A 22,893-nucleotide genomic window follows, 5' to 3' on the forward strand; every position below is an offset into this window, starting at 1 on the left:
GAAAAAGGAATATCGATCGAAAAATAAATTCATCCAAAATACTATAATGTATTTTTACGGAAGGTTTTGAAAACAAAAATTGTAGCGCGGCTCCATTCCCATATCACCGACGTGCCGACGATACATAATCTTATCTTAAACACATTAAAAATGTACGATTAGATAGATAGTTGCTAACTTTTACATAAAAATATAAAATAAGCGACGCTATAAAGCCCGCCTCTTTCCGTCTTGGACCGCACGAACGCGCGACCTGGAATCTCTCTCGTCGCTTCCCTTTTGGTGCCCGACTTCTTCCCGATTCCTGCTCGCGATCGAACCGTAGTCCAATAAGAAAACGAAGAAGAATCAAGTTTGACTCGATCAGAGATTCGACAATAAGTGAAAATCCTCGTCTTCTCCTAGGGTTCCGCCGTCTGCCGCAATGGCCAGCACCTCTGGCGGTGTGGCGAGAGGGCGCCGGCTCGTGGGCGATTACATTATTGATCGACAGATTGGGGCGGGAGCGTTCTCTACTGTGTGGCTGGCGCGGCACCGCATTCAGGGAACGGAGGTGGCCGTCAAGGAAATTGCCATGTCTCGTCTTTCTGAGAAGTTGCGGCGCAGCCTTCTCTCCGAAGTCTCCATCCTCGGTCGCATCAGCCACCCTAACATCATCGCTCTCTACGACTTCATCCAGGTCCTCCCCGTTTTCTTGTAGTTTTCTTTTAGCCTTCCTTCCTCGATAGAATAAAACTCTTGGGCTTCTTCTTTTTTACTTGCTGTGGTCATTGGTCCTTTCTTTTAGTTAATAGCTGGAACTAGGTGCCGATTTTGGTTGCTTTGAACCACCTCTGTTTTATCTGCTGTTGTTTTTATTAACGACTGAGAAGGATGAATTTTGTTAAATGGTTCGTCTTGAGTCAAAATATGCATGGACATGTGTTTTGATTTGATATCTTCACCTGATTGTTGATTTTAGCTTACGGATGTCTTGTTGTTCATCTGTGGGGCTGCATAAATAAAAAATGACTCGGGACTTGGAAAGTAGAACCCACACGAATGTACTCCTACTGATGTTTGATGGTACTATGAACAGGATCATGGAGAACATGGTCTAATTATATTGAACAGGGACCAAGGACGACCATGTGGGGTTTGAAAAGATGGTGAAACAGAAACAAAGGTCCCGTGAAAATGCTACTGAAAATTCTTGATAAACTCGTATTGGTGTATGTTGAGTGCAGACTATGGCACATTGGTATATCAGGGTTCGTGCAGAAACATCTTCATTTACATCCAACTGTCAGTTCTGGTTCAAAATGTAATAATTAAATCCCAAAATAAGAGTTTTAGATGTTATGCAATTAGCAAGTAGATGTAAACTAAGCAACTAATTGGATTAACAATATCTTAAAGTTCGCTTGGATTTTTTCATAGCGCAGTTCATAATCAGGAAGGTCATGGTTGCTGAGCAAATAATTAAGTATCAAAATCCTTTGTTTGTCTTTGAAGTCATCAATAATGTATGCAGATACAACCATCAACAGATTTAAGGCCGTTCCATGATTTTCAATATCTACAATTGTTTGACAGTCAAACCTGCTGTACACTGCTATGAAGGCTATTAACTTCAACACCTCTCTCAATTTTGGTGCTCGATTGAGCCTTTTTTTCATGAAGAAGTCATCTGAAATTAGGATTTAGTGAAGAAGTCATCTGAAATAAGGAATGAGCATCACTACCTTTGGATTTCTACAACATTTACAAATATGCTAGATGATCATGAGGTATGTTGATGCACAACAGAGGCAAAAGATGCAGCCTTGGTGGCGAGTTTTGTTAAGTTTTAGTTAGTTGGATGAGGATTTAGTCTCGTGTGAAACTATCCATTCTTACCTTTTTAATGTTAGCCTTGAGTTAATGTTTTGTGTTTAATTTAGATTGGATCCTATATCAGAGTCTCGTTTTAGGTAGATTAGGTTCCTTATGTCAGTAAATGCTAACTGATTATATCCATAAAATTAATGTTGCTGGATTGGAAGGGCAGATGGTCATTAGATTTGTCGTTTTCAAAACCCATGATGACAATAAAACATTTTCTAAAAAATTTCTATCACATTATAAAACCTAAAATTTCTTAGCAGTAAGTTATGTTATAAAAAAGTTGGACAAATACCAACTGATTCTATCAAAAAATTTAATGTTGCTGGGTTGGAGGGGGATATGGTCATTAGAGTTGTAGTTTTGAAAACCCATGACTTGAATGAATCATTTTCTAAAGAATTTCTATCACGTTATAAAAACTAAAATTTCTTAACAGTAAGTTATAGTAATATGTTGGACCACACATTTTTATTTTTTTCACTTTTTGTTTCTGAATTATTATTTTCATATTCATCTTTGGCCAATCATACCTGAACCCGTATGCTAAGCTGGCTCTTGCTTTCGATTCTAATGTAGATCCTAAAGCCACCTATAACCACAATCACGTTATTGGGAAACTTGGTTGTCATTGTCTGAGCATCACATTTTGGATATAGTGTTGAAATATTTTTTATAGGTGAAAAACAAACTCTATCAATAGTGGAAATAATATTATATGACCTGATTGAATAGATTGATTAAAAAGGAGCTCCTTGGTTAATTATGTTAGGATGCTGATCATGCTGTGGTAGAACTATCATAAATAAATTAACTACTGTTAAACATGGATACTTTAAATTGCTTGTGGTATTTGTACTGGATAGGTTTTGGATAAATATCTGGTTTTAGATAACTATCAAAAGATTGGATTCTTTTTCCATACTTATCACATGAAATCTTTTTTGCATATGTTGATCTTTTGATTTTAGACATACATGAAATTCTAAGAATCTAATGGCACAATTCCAACCGAGGAAGGCCATTTATGCATTCCAGCATGAGCTTAGAGTTGTTTAAGACACTTGATTTTAATCTGTTTGAGTTTTATTAATGCCATTTAGATGTAATAATCAGGAATTGTAACAAATTTATTTGGATCTTAACTTGAGAGTTTTAGTTGTTTGTTTGATGTCATTTAGGAACAGATCTTGGGAATATATATGATCCAATACACTCTTTGGTACCCTCATGGTGGGATGATAGACTCTTATATATAATAGGTGCTTCCTACTTCCTAGGAAGACCAATATTTTCTAATTAAATTAGTGATCATATTTATTGACAATTAGTTCATTTTAATAGTTTTAAAAGCTCACATTTATTTTTAAAAAATAGAACTACCAGACTGTATGTATGGTACCTGCACCAGATGGTTTGTCCATCGACAATGTCAAAATGTAGGCTGCAATGTTGTACATAGAGTGTACCAGTTTTTGCTTAAATTGGTAAATCCTAGGTGCTACACTCTGTATATTATTAAATTGACTAGTGAATTTTATTATTCTTAGGATTCTTCAGCTGGTTTAGACAAAGTAACTAATATGACTAGCTACAGGCCTTCTTTTCTCTTCTTTTTTTTTAAATTTTTTCCTTATCTTCTTTGCGTTTTGTCTGCTAGTACAGTCGGTTTGGTTCTTTGGTTTCTTTTAAACAGTCTAACCTTTTTTTTAGTTAATGCTTTAGCATCAATATCCATGATAGTGAGGGTACAACACCCTCCCTAGATCCAAAAACTTGGGAGCTTTGTGGACTCGATGCTTTTTCTAAAAATGATAGTACTTTTCTTCTGGTTCAAAATTTTAAGATAGTACTTGTTGCAAGGTTTAATATCCTTGTGCAAGAAATTTAAATAGAACAAAAAATGTTTCCTAGCATTCATGCCTTTTCATAATTCTGCATTTTTTTCTTTATGCCCATCATTTTATACCAGATTCCTGGGCGAATATATCTTGTATTGGAGTTATGCAGAGGTGGTGATTTATCTTTGTACATACAGAGTCATGGTAGAGTTTCCGAAGCAACTGCAATGTATTTTATGAAACAGCTAGGTACTGTTGTTTGTCTTTTGGAAAATTGTTATGTTCTACACTCCTTAATGGTCTTTCTTGCAGCATTGTTACAGAAATGCGGTTAATTTAATTTACATTTCTTTTTATAGCTTCTGGTTTGCAGGTTCTCCGTGCTAATAATGTCATTCATCGTGACCTGAAGCCACAGGTTTTATTCTGCTTTTTTGCTCCCATACTTTTGCTTGATCTCTGATATTTGAAGCTTATGGTTCTGAAAGCTGGCTGGACATTCTGAAAGATCGTGTTTATATCTTAATTTTGGAATTTTTCAGACTCTCACCTCTATTTTTTTGTTAGGATTTTGCAGCCTTACTGCCAAGAATATGTTTCATCTCTAGTTATTTTTTGCAACTTATCTTGCTTTGATAGTTTGATTTGTCTTTTTCACTTTCTAACATTCTGATATATTCAACGAGCTTATTGATTATTTGTGTTAATATATGCAAACAATGTTTAAATTGGATTATGCTTCTTGGCTGGTCACTAGTTAATAATCTTTTTCTTGTCACTAAGCTTAGTTTTAAATTCCAGAACTTCCATCTAAAGCTTAATCCTTTGTTTGACAGAATCTTCTTCTCTCGACATATGATGAAAATGCAACCTTGAAAATTGCAGATTTTGGCTTTGCTAGGTGTGTTCTTTTGTTTCTTATTCTTTTACTATTTAATGAATACCAATTATTTATTTATTTTGGTGACCATAAATATTGTATTAACTGTAGGTGAATGCCACTTCTTATGGTGTTGACTATTATTTTTCTTACAAAGCTTTAATTTTTCATAACTTATAAAATCAGATGTGTGGATTAACCAATCTATTGTGGAATGTGATGTAAGTAAATCTTATTCTTCATTAATCATCAGTTACGAGGAAGGTTTACTGTGAATTCCCTATGACTTGACAAGTTAGCGAATTCGTGTGAAGATATCTAATACAAGTTTTACAAGTTGACAAAATTTTCTTGTGATGTTGTATTAGTTTTACAAGGTTTCCAATGATATATTATCTATTCATTCGCAAATACAATGAATTTTTGCATCACTAATTATATTAGGTTTTTGGAATAAGATGAGCCAACATCAAATAGGGTAATTTCTCTGGCCTAGAATGTCATTAAGCAAACGAATTTCTCGTATTTTCATTTTTAATGGTTGTCGCATTTAGGGAAAACTTTTGTGAGTTGTTATATATCATCAATAGCACCATAAAATTAGAGATGTTAAATTGTTGTAGTTTATTTTAATCAGTTGAATGTGAAAGTTGTCTACTTAACATAATTCAAGATTTCGCATGAAACAGATTTTGTTTTAGATTTTAATCTAATTATGAAATATCTATTCTAGAAGGTGGTCTTCAGTCTCGATTAATGTGAAGTATTCGTTGCTCTAAGATGTCATCCTTCCCCTCTTTCATTGCTACTCTCTTCTACATCGCTGAAATTCTTGGTTTATTTAGATGTCTTGTCTGCTCTGGAATATTGCTCTAGAGCCTATTGTTTTCCTTATAATCTCTTGCAATGACTAAATCTTAAATACAATTTGATACCAAGGTTTGTCTTCTTGTGCCGATCGGTTGGTCGGTGGTACGACACGTACAGTTCCGTATCAGTGTATCGTGTGTCAATATGCTGGGGAATACTGATGGTCCCAAAAAATCCCAAGAACCCTCAAAATACCTGAAAAATAGAAAAAAAAAACAGATTCAGGTTTTTAATTTGGAACTAAATGCAAGTTTAGTTTAATTTCATCAAAATCATCTAAATTAGGAAGGGATAGTAGATTTATCTTTTTTAAGCTTTGAGGAGCAGCTTTACGACACATTTCGAGTCGTTCTTCCATTGATATTAAATTATCTACAAAGATATGACTTGAATTGTTAGATCATGAGACAAAACTTTAAGATTCAAATGAATTAAATAATAAATGAATCGGCCAATGAATATTCTTGTTCTACTACTAAAATGAACAACGGGACTCAACAGGCGGTTGATCGAGATCCTTGATCCTATATATTTGTATATCAATATGGTATATTTGTCGGATCTAATCCTAAAATTGCTCCTACGACATGGTATACTGATAGTTTGTACACTATTGGTGCATCAATATGATAACAGTTGTAGCCTAATCGTCTTGAACCACACATGTGCGAGGCGGCTCCTAAGGTAAGTATGATTGTGGCCTGTATTGGTGCGGAGGATGGAGAATACCAGAGTTTCTACTTTCGCCACTAATATGTTGCTCCGCATCATAAGATCAATCAACCTTAGAAAAGAATGACCAACCATGGTATGCAGTACCGAATGGTACCACCCGGTACGGGTGGTACATACCGGTCCGACGGCATACCGGTACGCGGACCGTCCGGTACCGCTACAGTGCTACAGTATTACATCGTAGCGGTGCTACAGTGCTACAGTAATGAAGAAAATATATAAAATTGTTCGGTACACCAGGGTGTACCGCTCGGTACATCGGTACCATACCGTACCGAGCCAACCTCGAAACACCGGTACGATATGGTATTGCATACCTTATGACCAACTATCACTATTCTGTTATAGGCCTTAAGATCCTCCATAACGCGATGATTAGAAATACAACGAGCTTTGCTCGGTGTTTATGTCATATAGGCTCTGTCGCATATGTTCAAAATCATCGATTGCCTGTCCCTTCCCCTTCCTCTTTCGTGTATAAACTGTGGCTATCTGCTTGAGCTCCATAATTTGAATCTTAGGTGGCATGCGTAATATATTGCTTAGTACATTCACCACCCTGTGGCTGAGTAGACGGAACCATCGACTCTCCTGTCGTCACCATCGTCGGTCGAGGTGCTACTATCTATGCCATTGGTATCTCTATGGATCGAGCAGGTTGTTGAATGTGATTAAGAAAGTGTCTCGTCGCCTGACTCAATTCTTTCTGATAGTTCGACTAATGCTAATGTCTTCCCCTGACTGACTGTTATGTGTCATGACCTCGAGTAGTCTAACTCAAGGTTGTTTGGCTCCTTCCACCATGTTCTGACCGTGGGAGATCTTCTTGCTGTTGGGGATGTTGTTCCTCCTCTTCTATTGCCCGGTGATTCAAACGAGAAGGATGTGGAGGATCTCCCACCTCATCAAGGATCCCTTTGGTTCTTCGTTGCTTTGACCTATTCCTAACATTGACTGTGAAACTTGGTTATAGTATTGAAGATCGAAGGGATCAATCTATGGTTCCTTTGACTCCTTGTCTAGCTCAACACACCATAACCTTAGTAGCATATTGTAGTGGACGTATATAAGTTTCTCCAATCATTTATATAATAGTTTATTACGGACCTTCATGTGAATTAAGGCGAACATTGATCAATTACATTCACAACCACTCGATGACGCCATCTACGAAAGTATATGGACCATAACCTTTCTTAAATTAGGTGCGGACCTTTTAAGTTGTAGTCACCACTTGGTCGTAAAAAAATATAAACAAGGCTTTATTAGCATAACAAATCATTGATGTCAATTTCAATTTATAATCAAAGATGGGTGTGTGGGTGTGTAACTGTTCTTTACCAGGATTCATATTGTAATGACACGATATAGCTACACCATCGTAAAATGAACTGACACTTTCTTGGCATAATCGACCTTCCATAATAGCCTCCATTGCATCGACACTTTGTGGCAAGTGTTGATATATAATATTCCTTAGTGCTTCTAATAAATCTAGTCAGGTCCCAAGACTATCGAAACTGAATGGCCGGATTTAGATAATGCTCTACAAGACATGATTTCGTTAATATTAAATTTTCAAATAATGATTATTCATATTATAAATGAGTAAATGACTATAATATAAATTTACCTGCATTATGGATGTCTTAGACCCTATGGGATTTGCTCCTACGATCGATGATCTGTAAGTATTGATCAGCCTTCTAATCATCGGACAATACTTTATTTACCTATTCTTTGGTTGTAAGTAATATATGTCGAAGATAAGGCATCTGTGGATGTATCTCCATATCGACCTTATGGAGGATAACATATGGTTCCATATTGTTATAATTTCATTTACGGACTCTTAAAATCTAGAAGTATGAATTGTATTCTCCATCTTTTTTACATCACTTGTTTTTAAATACTGTGAATATGATCATTCCTGTAATGCCATTATTTTGCCTTGAGATCATGCCTCTTTTGCAAGATTGACTTTAAAGCATTAAAATTTTAGCAAATTGAGTTACGTTGGGTTGGAGTGTCTCACCATTTGTAGACTTCTACATCAAGGAGTGGACCCAATGATGGTTGTATATAAACTTTGTCACCGGTCGTGCCCTTGCCACACTTTATTACTGATGGTAACCCACTAATGTTCATCGTAAGGTCCATGCAATGAGCTGTATATGGAGTTTAAAACAGTGTTTCTCTTCACTTTATCAATTGTAAATCGAGCTTCTTGAAATTAGCTCCATTATCGATCACAATCTAGACAATATATTAAGGCCCGATCTCTTCTATCACAGTGTCCATTAGGTTCTCAATATAGTTTGCATCTTAAATTTTATCGAAAGCATTAACCAACTTGTAAAATATGATCCTTCTATTGCAATAGACAAGAAAGTTGATGATGCTCATTCTTATAGGTCCAGTCCAACTATCACACATCAGTGTCATCCTACTGTCTCTTGAAGGATTTAATCCAATCTTTCAGTTTTGTGACCTCCTCATCTAAATAAACACCATATATCTCATTCGGTGTAAGATGTTGGATCCCTGTGCTAGCATTTTGGATCGAAGACACCATGCTATAGAATATGGACCTTGAGCTCCATTTGCTAGAATATTGTGGAAGTTTAATCACGTTGCTATTGCCTTGCCAATATCTCGCTTCTTTTCTTTTGTATAGGCATCATCAATTCTTTTATGTTTTGTTGTTTGTAGAGAATAAGCTTGCGGATCAATATAAACAATATCATGTGTTAAGCTTCTACTAAGTCCTCTCATAAAATCTTAGATTCTACCCTACCTCATGCTACCAATCTTGCTTAACTGAAGAGGGGCAATTGGCTGCCTTATGCTAGCCCTCTTCTAGATACCCTATGGCCTTGACCCACTACCATTGTCATACTCCTATTGTGAGTCAAGTCATTGATGTTTCATTGTCTACTCATACATGTACTGATGTTCCAGTGATGCACGAATACCAGCTCTAATATTCATATTGACATCATTGTCGTGACCCTCTATTAATCATAAACGGGTTCCTACGTAACCTGCCTGAATTCTTCCTATTCCTTGGCCTTCTTTTGCACTTCATTGTCCTTTGCCCATTGTAGCTTATCTTGAAATAATTTATAGATCTCCATCGGAACTTGTTTTCATTTTGCAACATCGGGATAATCGTCGATCGAATGTTGCTTCAATCGAGTGATTCTTTCATCTCGGCCGATGTAGCCACAATATGCACTGCCAATGATGAGGAGTGTCGTCCAAATGGTGGACATGATCCCAAGCATCATCATGTTTGTTCCTTCGATCCCATGCTCCTATAAATATTTATCAAATTAACAAACTGTCATAAGCCCTAATTGCCATCGAATTTGAAAAAACAAGCTATGATTATATGTAATGAACCCTACTTGGTCACTATAAACATATCAATCACTCCAAAAAGCATTAACTACATAGAATTGACCCAATATAGGTCTAATTTTGATGAAATAAGTATTAAATCCACTAATCACAGCATTAAAAAAAACTATATTATTACTTAATTAGCCCTCTTTTACCACTATAATCGTGTCAATCACCCTAAAAGACATTAACTACATCGAATTGACTCAATATGGGTTTAATTTCGATGAAATCAGTATTAAATCCACTAATCACATCATTAAACAAACTGTGTTATTGCCTAATTAACTCTCTTTTATCATTATAAGCATGGTTTGCAGTACCGGTCCGTACCGCCCTGACACGGACTTAGCTGGATTTGCCTAAGTCGTGCGGCACCCTCGCGCGTCCGTCCGCAAAGGTCAGCCTCCCCGAAGCCTCCCATTGTCTCTTAGGACCACCAAAAGAGAGAACAGGTTAGAGAGAACGCCTCCAACGGGATCCACAAGCAAACATCTCCGAAAAACACTTCATAGACAATGCAAATTACAAACAGACTTTACAAGCTCTGAACAGTGGCACAACAAAGGGTAAAATGGTCCATTACAGACCGAAAAGCTCTCGCACGTGTCTACATGACACAACCTTTACTTACAAGCCTAAAGAGGCCACCAACCCAACTAAAATGGGACTATTAAGCCTTCGGCCGCCCCTTTACATGTTGTACAAGGCATGAACATGCCAATAGACACGGACAGATATAAGCATTACATCAAACACCTTGTTTAGAAGTTTGTCCGTGACATTCTCCCCCACTTATCCCTTCGACGTCCTCGTCGAAGCCTTTGTGAACACTGCAACTCTTCGCCTTTGCTGAGTCTTCAATCTTCTGCTCCAGCTGCAATCTGCTCATTGACTCTTCTTTCAGTTAGTTGTCACATCCAAGTAGGTTCGCATCACTTCCGCTTTCGATTGGCATTTCGTTGGGAAATGAAGCGGACAATCTACTCTCAGTAGCACTGATCACCGTTGGTGAGGATTTGACAACTATTGTCTTCCATTATCTTCGAAGGGTCTTTGAACTTGTGTAGAGCTCCTCTGCTGGATAGATAAGAGAACTAGGGTACTCGGTTTCGCTCATTCTCTTAAGAGTTGAGAAGGCAAAGGTTACTTGACTTCGCCCGCCTCCTCGAGGTTGTACTTCATGCATCGAGCTGGTTACTGGCCTTCGCCTGCTCTTTGCTCACACTTCTGAAGCACTTGAAGTGTTTGCACTCCTTGCGTTGAGTTAGCTACTGTGATTCACCTTCTCAATGCCATTGAACTTCTGGAATGCAAGAAGTTTTCACCCCAACTTGGAGTAATTCTCTGATAGATGAGGTCGCCTCTGGGATTGTACCGTTTTCTCCATCAACCCTGCCGCCTACTCCACTGAGTAGCAAAGGTACAACACCACGTATTGCCTGCTTCGTTCCTTGGTCGTGCACTCTTGCATGACCCGAAGTCCTTCACTTACGGCTATCTTGATGAGAAACTTGTTGACACCGGTCTTACGAAGTTTCTTGGCCTCTGCCCTTCAGCCTTGTCTCGGTACTTGGAGATTGCCTCTGCATGCTCCACCTCCTCGGCCCCTTTCACGACCAAGCGCTCTCCCTCCGTGAGAGCAAGGGATCAATGACCTTCACGGAAGTCCCGCCTCTGCGGTACCATGGCGCTGTCATGCCCATGGCACTACTATCCGTCACCTCGCATCTCCATCCCTTTTCTTCACAATCAGTAGATATGCCTCCGTGACACACCTCCGAGTCCACCTCCATTCTAACTGATTGCTTGATTTTAGGTAGCTAAGTCCCTCTGGACTCGTCGTCGCTTCCTTGCCCCTTTCGACCTCCTGCTTCAACACCTCTGTGTTCTCCAAGCAGTCTGTTTGGTCGATGGAAAGACAGACTGCAACTCCCATGCATGGCCTCTGCCATCACGTTGTAGGGTTTGCACCGATTCTGTTCTCCTTAGCTTCCTTGGTAGCAACGTTCGCTTACTCGGCCTTGTCCTCTGACTTGCCGGGCTCCCTTAAGCGAATATGAGCTCTGGAGCAGTCCAACTCTCCAGCTGCTTCAATCATACCTCTGCATGATCAAGTTCTTCCCATGGAACTCACTGGTACTTGCATTCGAACTTTTCCCTTGGTGGAACCCAGCCCCCATATGCTGATGACCAAGGCTTTCATCCGAAGCAAAATTCGATGCACGCACGGAAGACCCGCCTCTGCAGTACCATGGCCTTCACTCCTTGAATCCATAGCCCTTCTTGCCGTCGTGTTGTTCACCGAAGTGGAGCTCCCAGTAGCTCCCGATCATACCTCCATATGATCTAGTCCCTCCCGGGACTCTGTCGTATGTATCGCATTGCCATGAACTGTCCCACCACGATCCGCTGCACCATGTCGCCTCCTGGTGACATCTCCATTGCATTCTGATCCTTGTGGAATAAACTCGAATTGTGAACCCTCCATGTGTGGCCTCTGCCAATACATCGCAGGGTCTCCTCCACCTTCGATTTTGTTCGCTCCTTTGGCAATCGACCTTCATCCACCCACTCTTGGGTCACACCTAGATGAAGCACCGCTCTAGGACAGTCCGTCGCCTAGAAGCTCCCGAAGTCCACCGACTTCGCTGTAAATTGTGCACCATTGCCTGGATCCTGGGCCTCTGCCCCTACCAGCACAATCTCCGCTGCGCACCGCTTCCTTCATAGCAACTCGAATGGCAACACTGTGGCATATTCTTCAAGAGTACCCGCCTCTGCGTCCTCTTGCCCCGTGCTAAGGCCTTCTGAACTCAACTTCGCCTCCGCAAATTGAGTCGCCTTAGTTCCTCCATCAAATGCTCCTCCGAGATAAGGTGCATGTGCCCCGAAGCTCCCTTCGTCTTTGGCACCATGCAAGATGAGTCTGCTCCGTCAGAATGAAGGACCCATGGAACAACATGATCTTACTCTTGCCTCTGCAAGAGTTCATGTCCTTGACCTCTGTCTAAGGAAAGCACTGTGCCTCTACTCCATGTTCCAACTTCTATGCTGGCTCCCTTCAAGCGGCTTGAGTACTTCGCCAAGTTACCCCCAAGTTGCTCCGCTCCTCGTTTTTTGCATTGAGTTGATGGTGGCCCTCACGCCCACCATTCCACGGGTCAGCCCTCCCTTGAGTCCGATCTCCATATCGACTCTAAGTGTGCCTTCATTTAAGTTGCTTCAGGTCGCTCCCCCACTTGATCTCGCAATGCATCCACCCATGCATTCTCTCGAGCGAGATCATGTGACAACTCCTCGCTGCTTGCTCGGTCCATTGAGCTTCGTGGAGTTGTTGTTTGTGAGGTACTCCTCCTCAACATGTGAAGTCCGTCTCACATGATTCTCCCTCTGGAGAGCCGAGACTTATCCCTCCTGGATAACTGTCCCGTTGGAGCAACATCTCTCTTCGTTTCGGAGACCACCATCCCCTTGGACTACTCCGATCTGCTGAACAAACTGTGCATTGTTCTGTCTCTTGCAAACGCACTTGCTAGATTGCGCCTCCACGTCAATACAGCCCCCACTACACCCCTCAAGGCCTAGCAACATGCTGAACTCGTTGCACACTTCAGCCTCCTCCGGACGTATCCTTCGCATGCCGAAGAGAAAGTTTCAATGCTCCATGGCGTCGAGTCTCGACCGCCTTGGGATGGCCACGAACAATCCATCGTCCGCATACAAGCCCATGCATGAGTACCGAATTCTTCGAGTTAGCAATTCCCCTCACCTCTGTGAGCTTTGCACAACTCTTTCGGTCGCTGAGCAACTCATTCCACTTTGCATGGTCTCGACCTTTGCCAAGCGCCTCGCTTGCCTTGAGCACCATCAAGTAAAGTTGTCAACGTTGAGCCGTAGCTCAAACTCAGCCATCCCAACCTTTGTGCGCTCCGCATTCTTCCAAGCTTGCCTGTTCTCGTGGTGCCTCTCGCACGAAGGGTTGGCCATTCCTCTAAATGCCAATGTCAGATGCCCACTCCTCTGAGCGACTCTTATCCCTACATCTCCATGCCCGTTTTCCCTCAAACGGTCGCGCGTTGCTGACTGCCCTCAACGCAGCCCCGCTAGGTCCCCCACGTTTGCATGTCAAGTGTTTCTATGAGTGCTTGTCCCGCTCTGATACCATATGACACGGACTTAGCTGGATTTGCCTAAGTCGTGCGGCACCCTCGCGCGTCCGTCCGCAAAGGTCAGCCTCCCCGAAGCCTCCCATTGTCCCTTAGGACCACCAAAAGAGAGAACGGGTTAGAGAGAACGCCTCCAACGGGATCCACAAGCAAACATCTCCGAAAAACACTTCATAGACAATGCAAATTACAAACAGACTTTACAAGCTCTGAACAGTGACACAACAAAGGGTAAAATGGTCCATTACAGACCGAAAAGCTCTCGCACGTGTCTACATGACACAACCTTTATTTACAAGCCTAAAGAGGCCACCAACCCAACTAAAATGGGACTATTAAGCCTTCGGCCGCCCCTTTACATGTTGTACAAGGCATGAACATGCCAATAGACACGGACAGATATAAGCATTACATCAAACACCTTGTTTAGAAGTTTGTCCGTGACAGCCCGGTACGGGCGGTACGTACCGGTCCGCCAGACTTTCGGTACGCGGACCATATGTTATCGTTCCGACACTGTAGTAATACTGTAGCAGTAATGTAGTACTGTAGTACTGTAGCACCTAGGTGTACCGAGCGGTATACCGTACCGTACCGGTACCGAGCCCAGGTCGAAACTCCGGTACGGTACGGTATTGCGAACCTTGATTATAAGCATGTCAATCACCACAACAGGCATTAACTACATATAGTTGACCTAATATGGGTTGAATTTTGATCAAATTTGCATTAAATCAACTAATCACAGCATTAAAATACTGTATTAGTGTTGAATTGGCCCTCCTTTACCACTATAAACATGTCAATCACCTCAATAGGCATTAACTACATAGAATTAACCAAATATGTGTCTAATTTCGCCGAAATCAATATTAAATCGATTAATTACAATATTAAGCTATATTACTCCCTAATTAGCCCACTTTTACCACTATAAACATATCAAACACCCTGATAGGCATTAACTACATAGAATAGAGCTAATCATGGCATAAATGAACAAAGAACTAGTAAGGGAATACATACCTCTTGATTACAGTGATCGTCCTCTAAATAAAGTGTTACAATGTCTTAAAGCTTTGCTTGAGTTGAAGAGGGTGAAAATCTAAGAAAGAGAGATGTGAATGAGAATGAGTTAGAGAGAATGTAAGAGTGAAAGAAATTGAAAGAGCAGGGAGGAATGAGTTTAAAAGCCCATTCAAATGTTGCCAACTATCAAATTGACCATTGAAGACACTTGAATCTGAGCCATCAATCGAAATCCAAATGTTACTGACCGGTACAAGTCGGTAATAGTCGAGTTTCGACCATGCCATTCAGTATATACCCTCGTACCACCTTGTACACCCCTCCTAATAGAAACCGCTCGGTATAGGACGGTCTGCGTATTGATCGCTCGTTGGACCAGTATGTATCGTACCATTTTTAGTGTTATGTCAAACCTTGTTGATACTGATTGTTCTTCTGCATTTTAAATATTCAAGATCTTCACATCTCTTGAAGTGGAAAAATACTGTTGAAATTTTCTATTTCTTCCCTTTCTTTTCTATTAAGATTGTGTTTGTTTCGGGCACTTTATCCAACAACTCTTTTTTTTTCTTTTTCACAATATGGTTCTTTTGCTGTGTTTTCTTGTTAAACTCATCTGGCAGATCTCTGTCACCTTCTACCCTAGCTGATACTCTTTGTGGTACACCCCTTTACATGGCTCCAGAAGTAATGGAATTGAAGAAGTATGATGGAAAGGTGAGAAATGAATCCTATCTTATAATAAAACTATTCATTTATTTTGTGCAGCCTATTTTGTTTATCATGTTTTACTAAAATGACAGGCAGATCTCTGGAGTGTTGGAGTTATATTTTATCAACTTGTAACAGGAAAGACACCTTTTACTGCAAATAATCAAATAGAGGTTTGCTTATTTAGTTTGTTACTGCTGTTCTATGTATTCTAGTATGTTCTTTCAGTAACAAAGGACCTTTCTCAAGCAGTTACTGCAGAATATAGTCAATGCAAAACAACTATGTTTCCCATCACATCACAATTTGAGCTCTGACTGTATGGATTTGTGCCAGAAATTATTGCATCCTAATGCTGGTATGTACAGTTGGTTTTCACATGAAAAGATAATCTGTCAACCTGCAAAAGCCTTCTTCCAGTGATGGACTATAGCAATATATAGAAATCTCAATGAATTTTTTTACTATATTTCAATTTTCAACTACTGGCTATTAACTTGATGCCAACCCACTAAATATGTTTCAAAACCCAAACAAAGATGAGCCAAAGCAACAGAAGGATTTTCTTTGGTGAATAGCAAGAGTCCACCGTGCTGATTGTTGTTTAAGATCCTGAAACCAAGGGGCAAATCTCCTAAATCATCCTAGACATAGTGCACAAAGAAGAAGTGACATTTTTCAACAAGAAAATGTTAATTTCAAAGAAACATCAAAAAGCATATTGAACATTCATTACAAGAGAATGAAAGAGTCACAGGGTGCTTTATTCATGATCCCTTTCATCTCTGTTTCAATGCTCAACTTCTTTCTTTCTCCCTTGGGCTGGTTCGGTATGTCTGCATTTGCTTTTTATACTCATATCCTAGCTAATGATGGAGCTTTGCCATTCCTGATCTAATACAATAATTTTGATGATTTCTTTTTTGATCCGGAAACATCTATGATAAAGAACATTTGAGACAGGCCCCATTTGACCTAAGTACAATAGGCTCATCATAAGTTTCTGTCAAACCAGCAACAAGAATAATCAAATGTAGAACTTCTAGATAAAATTTTGATACTTCCTAGAAAACCCTAGGGACATAAATGTATAAATAATTGGATGCTGATAGCCTGCACTGATGAGTTGAATAATGAATTCACATTTCTAGGAGTTTCATTTATAGGAGATAACTGTGCTTTATCACTATGTAGATTGATTTACTAACATTTTTTTAAAACGGAAAAGGTTAACCAAATCTTTGTTGCTTTTACTGTTTCTTGTGTAGCTTGTGCTATTCTGATAATTATGTAAGTCCTTTATGCTTTTTGTCAGACAAGTCCATTTAAAAATCTTCTTTGTGTTCTTTTGTTACACTTGGGGATGGTATTGAAGCATTGCTATGTTATGGAGGTTTTCAACCTAAAGTTTATCTGGGGATGTGGAACCTTCTAGTGGCAAATGTTTTTTACCTACCTTTTTTTGGTGCCTATTCTTTCCATCCCTTTTTAACCTCACTTGTACGGAGGTATATGAGGTAGACAACACATCATAGAGTCTCTTCAAATTGTCAGGGGAAAAAGAGTTATCTTTTTCTCAAAAAAATTATATGCACCATGTTAACTTCTTGTTCAGAATCCCACATATGGTTTAAACTTAAATTTTCATCGCCTTCTGTATGATTATAAATAATCAACTTCTTCCAGTGGAACGTTTGACATTTGAGGAGTTCTTCAATCATCAATTTCTTTCCAAACAGCCTCCCGTTGACATAGCAAGGTCAGAAATGTTTTTCATATACTTGAATGATTGCTACACACAATTCTTTATGAAGGCTTAATAATTTTGACTTAAGCTGTGCATTTTGCAGGATGATATATAGAGAGCAAGAAAGCATTCCACTGGTTGAATGCAGTCGTACAAGGTCCATCGGAGAAAATTCACATGATGACTATTTGCCTTTCCCTTTAGATGAGGAATCTATTAGGAAGAAAAGAAATCTTTCTCATTCCATGCTCAAGGGCACAGTGAAACCGGATTCGGGATTCTCTGTTGATATTGGACATAAAAATCGGATTTGTAGTCCATCAGAAGTTGTAGCCATTTCTTCCGGATATGCTGGCCATAGGCATGATTCTAGGGAGTCTCCTGGTGTACCTGCTAAAGATATATTTTTCATGGTACAAAAGCCTACTAGTTCCTCTTCGAAAGGTATGGTTTTTCATATTCAGGCTATTACTGTTGCCTACTATATTACAGCTTCTAGATTTACCAGTTACTTCTCTGTCATCTGTAGATTCTGCGGCTGTGGACTCATTGGAACTTGTTGATCAGGATTATGTCCTTGTTCCTAGACCACCCCTGCTTATGTCTTTGTCTTCAGTAAGTCCCTCCAGGCCAAGCAATTCACCATGCAAATCAGAAGGTTCACAAATTACATCTCCAAATGTTAGGGCATCAAGTGCACCAATGCCAAGTGGTGCAGCAGTCAGTAATGCTCCTGCCATAAGAAGCCTGGGAAGTTTTGGCTCTCCTGCATCAGAAACTTCCCATGGATCCATCGATATGTCTGATGCTGTGGAGCAGCCATCAGGTCACTTCATGACGAGGATTATATCGTTGCAGCAGTTTGCATCTGTCATAACAGATGTGGTCAAAGAAAAGGTGAAGATTGTGATTCTCATTTTCTCTTCCTCCTCTAGGAATATCTTTTGTTTGACTTTTTCTGAAACAATTAGTCATTCTGCATTTATTCCAGGGATAACCCAAGATTGAGGGTTGAACAATGCTTATTTCATCAAATGTGGTTTTATTTACTGTACTTGTGTTGGTTTATGCTGCTTGATCAATATTTCTTTGATTAGTTTGAACCTTGATTTACTACTCCAAGAAAAGTAACTAACTTTTATTTTGTTTCTCCTGATTTTCATTAATGTGCAATTACGTCAAGAATTTGAAATTGCCCTCCAAGAAATACTATTAGCGTTTAGAAATAATGATGCTAGGTTATCCTACACAAGGTTCTCAATTTCGGTCCATACCGATGTACCGAGCCTTGCTCAATACGGTACGTACCGAGGTGTACCGACAGTATGCCGTAAAATGCCAAAAAAGAACTGAAAAAAAATACCAGGGCGTACCGATCTATCACGGACAAAATTATAAACGAGGTGTTTGATGTAATGCTTATGTATATCCGTGTCTTTTGGTTTGTTCATGCTTTGCACAGCATGTAAAGGGTTGGCAATAAGCTTAGTAGCCCCATTTTCTTTAATTTTGGTAGTCATTTTAGGTTTATAAATAAAGGTTGTGTCATGTGGACACTTGTGGGAGATCTCGATCTGTAGTGGATCATTTTGGACCCTTTGTTATGTAACCATTCAGAGCTTGTGAAGTCTATTTGTAATTTGCATTAGCTATAAAGTGTTTACTAAAATGATTGTTTGTGGATCCCGTGTGAGATGCTTTCTCTAACCCGTTTTCTCTTTTGTAGGTCCTAAGAGACCATAGGAGGTTTCGGGGAGGCTGACCTTTGCGGATGGACACGCAAGGGTGTCGCACAACTTAGACAAAACCAGCTAAGTACGTGACATATGGTATCAGAGCAGGACAAACACTTATAGAGACACTTGGCATGCACGACCGCTTGGGGAAAAATGGGCATGGAGATGTAGGGAAAAGGAGTCGCTCTAAGGAGCGAGCATCTGAGATTGGCATTCAGAGGAATGGCCAACCCTTCACGCAAGAGGCACCACAAGGACAAGCAAGTTGCGAAGAATATGTAGCGCAGAAAGGTTGGGATGGTTGAGTTCAAGCTACGACTCGACATTGGCAACCATACTTGATGGTGCTCGAGGCAAGCGAGACACTTGGTAAAGGATGAGACCTTGCAAGGTGGAATGGGTCGTTCAGCGACCAAAAGAGTTATGTAAAGCTCATAGAGGTGAGGGGAATTGCTAATTCGAAGAATTCGGTACTCATGCAAGGGCTTGTATACAGACGATGGAATGTTCGTGGCCATCCCAAGGCAATCGAAACTTGGCACTATGGAGCATTGAAACTTTCTCTGAGAGGCTGAAGTGTGCAGCGAGTTTAGCATGTTACTAGGTCTTGAGCAATGCAGCGGGGGCTGTATTGACATGGAGTCGCAATCTAGCAAGTGCGTTTGCGGGAGACAGAACAATTCACAGTTTGTTCAGCAAAGCGGAGTAATCCAAGGGGATGGTAGTCTTCGAAACTTCTAGAGGGAAGGAAGCAAAGAGAGAAGTTGCTCCAACAGGACAGATATCCAGGAGGGATAAGTCTCGGCTCTCCAGAGGAAGAATTATGTGTAATGGACCTTACATGTTGAGGATGAGTGCCTCAAAATAACTCCACAATACTCAATGGACTTAGCGAGCGGCGAGTAGTCGTCGCATGATCTCGCTTGAGATAATGCATTGAGGGATGCATTGCGAGATCAAGTGGGGGAGTGACCCAAGGTAACACAAATGAAGACACACTTGGAGCCGATATTGAGATCAGACTCAATGGAGGGCTAACCCGTGGAATGGTGGATGTGAGGACCAGCATCAACTCAATGCAAATCGAGGAGCGAAGCAACTTGGGTGTAACTTGGCAAAGTACCCAAGCCGCATGAAGGGAGCCGACATAGAAGATGGAACATGAAGCGGAGGCACAGAGCTTTCCTTTGACATAGGTCAAGGACATGAACTCTTGTAAACGCAAGAGTGGGATCATGTCATTTCATGGATCCTTTATTCTGATGGAGCGGACTCATCCTGCATGGTGCCAAAGACGAAGGGAGCTTCTAGGCACATGCACCTTATCTCGAAGAAGCATTTGACGGAGGAACCAAAACAACTCAACTTGCGGAGGCAAAGTTGGGTTCAGAAGGCCTTGGCACGGGGCAAGAGGACGCGGAAGCGAGTACTCTTGAAGAATACACCATAGTGCTGCCATTCAAGTTGTCATGAAAAAAGCGGTGCGTAGCGGAGATTGTGTTGGTAGGGGGTAGAGGCCCAGGATCCAGACAATGGTGCATCAATTTCAGCGAAGTCGGTGGACTTCGAGAGCTACTAGGCGACGGACTGTCCTAGAGTTGTGCTTCGTTTAGGTGCATTGGGTATGAAGTGTTTACTGAAATGATTGCTTGTGGATCCCGAGTGAGATGCTTTCTCTAACTCGTTTTCTCTTTTGTAGGTCCTAAGGAACCATAGGAGATTTCGAGGAGGTTGACCTTTGCAGACGGACACGCAAGGGTGCCGCACAACTTAGGCAAAACCAACTAAGTGCGTGACAGAGCGGTACACCTCGGTAACGATCGAAATCCAGGTCATATCAATCGATAATGGTCGAATTTTGACACCGCCCGATACAAACCCTGTTTCGCCCAATACGGGGTCAAAACACTGATACCGCCCCGTAAAGGGTGGTCCGCGTATCGATATCGTATTGGTACGTACCGCTCATCCCAGGCGGTACACATCGAAATTGAGAACCTTGATCCTACGTAGTACAAAATACACCCATTGTCACTGGTACCTTCATTCTCCATCTTAAGTTTGTAGTTGGAACAAATAGAGAGATTTTTATAGTAATCTAAAATCATTGCATGCCTCTACTCGTATGTTTGTTCCTATGCTTAACTGATTTTGCAGTACTAGTCCTGTTTAATTTTCAGCACAATTTGCTTGGCTGCTTCCTATTTTTTGGAATATGTACATTCAATTAAATCACTTAGTTGAAACTTTTGTTTTATTTGATTTTGAGGATGTGGTCTGATTTGATATCTTTCTGTATTGAACATTATACTTAACTGAATGAAAGATCGAAAACGGGCAACGACTGGAAGCATTCTCAGTTCAGCTAGTGGTTCTTGCTATCTGGAGGCAAGCACTGCACATTTGCCATGCACATGATGCATCGGGTATGGAAGCAAGTCCGTCGCATGAAGTAAAGACCCAGAAAAATTGCATTTCCAAAACAGTGGAATATATCAACTGCACAAGCTCTCAAGCATTAGATGCTATTTCCTCAGAGATTCAGAGAAACTTTCTTCTTGGAGTTGAGTATGGCGAGGAGCTTTCCTGGGAAATTAGGCAAATGGCAGGTACGATTATAAGTTTTAATTTCGAACTTTTTTAAAATTAGAATAATTTTTTTCTTTAATTTTGATGCTTAAATTGATAATCATGCAGTAGCTACCAAGCTGCCAGATGCAATGGAAATAATATTCCAATCTGCCCTTACATTGGGCAGACAGGGTGGTGTAAGTAAAATCTTTAGCTCTATTTAACACAAGTCATTATCTTATTATTCATTCTGGTCAATAATATTAGTATCATTTTGACTTTGACTGATACGGACCTGATTATCCATTTAAATTTTAACAAAAATGGAATTTTGTGGGTTGGTATTTTTATCAAGAGCATCTCAATAAAACATCAAATAATTGCAGTTTCATGCTGATCCGTGCGTTAGTGACAGCACTAACGCACCTTTTTTTTCCACTCAAAATAAACAGGTCGATGAGATGATGGGGAACACACAGAGCGCGTCATCTCGGTATTCAAAAGCAGTATGCTTGTTGTGTTTTCTTCTGGTGGAGGCACCATCTCTTGTTCTCAGCCCGCCATTTTCCCTTACGAATTCAGATCGTTGCCGGCTCCGCTTGTACATTGAGGTTATCAACGATCGACGAGGCCAGTCCCAGTTACAGAGAACAGTCATCAAGCATGAGGGTCATTAAAGCCCCCTATAACATTTCTTCTAAGCCGCTGATAACTACTGTTCGATGACTTGCAGTATTAGTTTTTTGTATAGTTATTATTTTGTTCAATGGTTCGGTAAGGATGGTGGCATTGGGGTACTGTAACATAAGGGTGAAATGATTGTAGTCACTCTAGCAATTTAGTAAATAATAATTCAAATCATGGTTATTGTTGTTGTTGTAGTAGTACTTTTGTGTTGGTGAGCTATTACTTCCATTCATTTTTGGCATTATAAACTCAAAACTGGACTGTTGTATAAGCCCTATTTTTTCAAACAAAAAAAAAGTCCATATTTTGTGCTTCTCTTTGTTGGTACCCGTTTTATTTTTATTTTTTTTCTACTCCATATTGTCTCGTCTCCAAGATACTTTTCATAGGATATTGATGGATCAGAGTGTATCTATATATATATATTTATTTATTTATTTTATTTATTTATTTATTTATTTATTTATTATTAAAGTTTATTTCATGAAGATCCTGTATCTAAAAATAAATGTATTTTATTTGTGCATGAATTTAATGATCGACAAAGATGGCTACAGAACCTTATAATTAATATCCACCACTCCGAGGGTCTCTCATCATCAAAACCCACAGAAATTGGATGCCACTCTCAAAAGTACGAAAGCCATCT

General features: G+C 40.1%; 1 protein-coding gene across 3 annotated transcripts; it reads left to right on the top strand.

The window, feature by feature from the left end:
* The first annotated feature begins 250 nt into the window (after positions 1-250).
* Positions 251-22,438, top strand: LOC103973987 (serine/threonine-protein kinase ATG1c). Of its 3 annotated transcripts, none has more exons than XM_009388695.3 (13): positions 251-679; positions 3,836-3,953; positions 4,064-4,122; positions 4,541-4,605; positions 15,416-15,509; positions 15,596-15,676; positions 15,756-15,861; positions 17,190-17,262; positions 17,354-17,694; positions 17,780-18,147; positions 21,313-21,595; positions 21,684-21,754; positions 22,010-22,438. In XM_009388695.3, the coding sequence occupies exons 1-13, from the start codon at positions 425-427 to the stop codon at positions 22,232-22,234; spliced, it is 2,139 nt and encodes a 712-aa protein (XP_009386970.2). In that variant the 5' UTR covers positions 251-424; the 3' UTR covers positions 22,235-22,438. The 3 variants fall into 3 exon arrangements, with proteins under 3 accessions (XP_009386970.2, XP_065045811.1, XP_018677209.2); XM_065189739.1 differs by having other exon boundaries at positions 21,687-21,754; XM_018821664.2 differs by having other exon boundaries at positions 3,902-3,953.
* The last annotated feature ends 455 nt before the right edge of the window (positions 22,439-22,893 follow it).

This window comes from Musa acuminata, chromosome BXJ1-1 (genome assembly GCF_036884655.1).
Source record: "Musa acuminata AAA Group cultivar baxijiao chromosome BXJ1-1, Cavendish_Baxijiao_AAA, whole genome shotgun sequence".
Taxonomy (NCBI): Eukaryota; Viridiplantae; Streptophyta; class Magnoliopsida; order Zingiberales; family Musaceae; genus Musa; species Musa acuminata.

Coding starts and splice junctions, on each gene's coding strand:
- LOC103973987 (XM_009388695.3), top strand. CDS start 425: ATGGCCAGCACCTCTGGCGGTGTGGCGAGAGGGCGCCGGCTCGTGGGC. Junction 4,606..15,415: donor GCAGATTTTGGCTTTGCTAG/GTGTGTTCTTTT, acceptor CTCATCTGGCAG/ATCTCTGTCACCTTCTACCC. Junction 15,510..15,595: donor TGAAGAAGTATGATGGAAAG/GTGAGAAATGAA, acceptor CTAAAATGACAG/GCAGATCTCTGGAGTGTTGG.